The sequence below is a fragment of the Pongo pygmaeus genome, chromosome 13 (genome assembly GCF_028885625.2).
Source record: "Pongo pygmaeus isolate AG05252 chromosome 13, NHGRI_mPonPyg2-v2.0_pri, whole genome shotgun sequence".
NCBI lineage: Eukaryota > Metazoa > Chordata > Mammalia > Primates > Hominidae > Pongo > Pongo pygmaeus.
In genome coordinates this window covers 126,065,119-126,066,976 of record NC_072386.2, presented here as the reverse complement: position 1 = coordinate 126,066,976, position 1,858 = coordinate 126,065,119, and the positions used below count along the sequence as shown (strand labels likewise).

Here is a 1,858-nt window from a genome sequence, read left to right as displayed (position 1 = left end):
CGGGCCTTGTTTGCCCTCCCCGCGTATCTCTGAGGTCCCCACGAATTGCTGTGTGGCATGAATGTGAGATCCCTGCCACACTATGCAAAAGGCAAGCCTCCACTTACAGGAGGGATGAAGGCCCTGAGGTGTCCCATCCCATCCCCCTGAGAGTTGGGGGTGCAGAGGGCCCCTCTGCACCTGACCTGCCACCTGGCAGTCACTGTGGTGAGAAGGGGGTCCTGGGACTTCAGGCCTGGGGTTTTGGGGTGAAGATGTCCTGTCTAGAGGCACCAGCTGCCCACAACCCTGCAGCCACCCTGGCCGAGAGCAGATGATCCAGTGAGTCCTCAGGGGAACATTATCCTCTTTGTAAAATAACTGTGGAATTAGAGCTTGATGTGGGCTTAGGGGGTGCCCTGCAGTGTCTCAGTTCATTCCTACCCAGCAAAGTGGCTGATGTGAGAGCGGGGTCTGCAACGACAGCAGGACCTCCCTGTTCACCTGCTCCCGAGACCACCAGGGAGCCATGCTGTGGCTGTGGCTGAGGCTGAGGGTGAGGCAAGAACCCAAATGCGCGGAAACCTGCGTCATCCGTCCAGCGCTGGATCCCAGGGTGTCTCTAGACATTTTAAAAGATCTTTAAAAACAGGGAAGAAAGAAACCAACCCCCATTGGGCGGTGGCTCCCTTAAACTTTCAGCGACTGCCATGTGAACAGAGCTTTCGGAGGCTCCAAAGAACACAGCATTATATTCCTTTGCTTTTCTTGAGGTTCTTATGCCAGAAAGATGCAGGCGTTGCATGCCCTCTTGCCCTGTGAGGCTGCTCCCTCAGCCACCAGCCCAGGACTGGGCGTCCGGCCATTCTGTCCACGCTGCAGCCCTGCTGTCCGCTAGGTGGCACTGCGTCACGCCCGTGGCGGGCCTGTCCGGAACCCAGGAAGGCCTGGCGGAGTTCAAGGTGGGTCTCTGGAGACTCAGGCGTCAGCACAATGACGGGGACGAGTCCCCTCCCTGGAGGGTGTGAGATCCCCTCATCGCCGGGCTCTGGGCACCCAGAGCACAGATTTTGTTCACTCACTGCTGGAGAAGCATAGCCTGCCTGGGAAATGCCCCCTCTCCTCTGTGGAGCCGGGAGGTATGCGTGCAGGCATGTGTGTGCACGTGTGTGTGGACATGTGTGTGCACACGCCTGTGCCTGTGTGTGCCTTGTGCATTCTGTGCAAGGATGTGTGTGCATGCATATGCACGCACACACCTGCACACACTCCTGTGACTGCATGCTCTTGTGCATATGTGGGGGCTCTGTGGGTGTGTCTGGGGGCAGGGACGGGTAGGAGGCAGCTCCATCTAGCCCACTGGAGGCTAGCCCTGCGTATGCGCTGGACTCCAAGATGACAAAGACCTGCCCAGGTCTCAGCCTCAGCCTGTAACTGCTCTGAGCCTCCATTTACTCATCTGTAAGATTGAGATGCCCCAGTTACCTCCCAGGTGTGATGAGGCCCCACTGAGACCATGGGGCGAGAGGGCCCTTCCCGCAGGCATGATGCAAAGTGACGTCAATACACACCTGTGTTGTGGTCATGCGCCTCCAGCAGCGGCCACAGGAAGGACACTGAGGTCTGCCCTGGGCTGAGGCCCATGGCATCCTGTCCATCATGGGGGTGCCACGGAGTCCCCCATCCCACAGGGGAGGAGACGCAGGCTGAGAAGCGAAGCCACAAGCCTGACTCTGAGCCCAGGCTGCCGTCCCAGGCCGCGGTGCCCACACTGCCACTCAGCCCTGGCTGGAGATGTAGTGCTGAGGTGGGCAGGTGGCTCCGCCAGCTCCACGAGGCTCAGTGGGACCTGGTGGACGGTGGCACTGGCCTTGGAGGA

General features: G+C 59.5%; 1 protein-coding gene across 1 annotated transcript; it reads right to left on the bottom strand.

The window, feature by feature from the left end:
* Positions 1-610: 610 nt before the first annotated feature.
* LOC129044542 (putative uncharacterized protein C9orf62) lies at positions 611-1,623 on the bottom strand. Its single transcript, XM_054502504.1, is given in 3 exon segments — positions 611-808; positions 810-994; positions 1,551-1,623. Coding segments are annotated over 3 exon segments (456 nt in total).
* Positions 1,624-1,858: the final 235 nt, after the last annotated feature.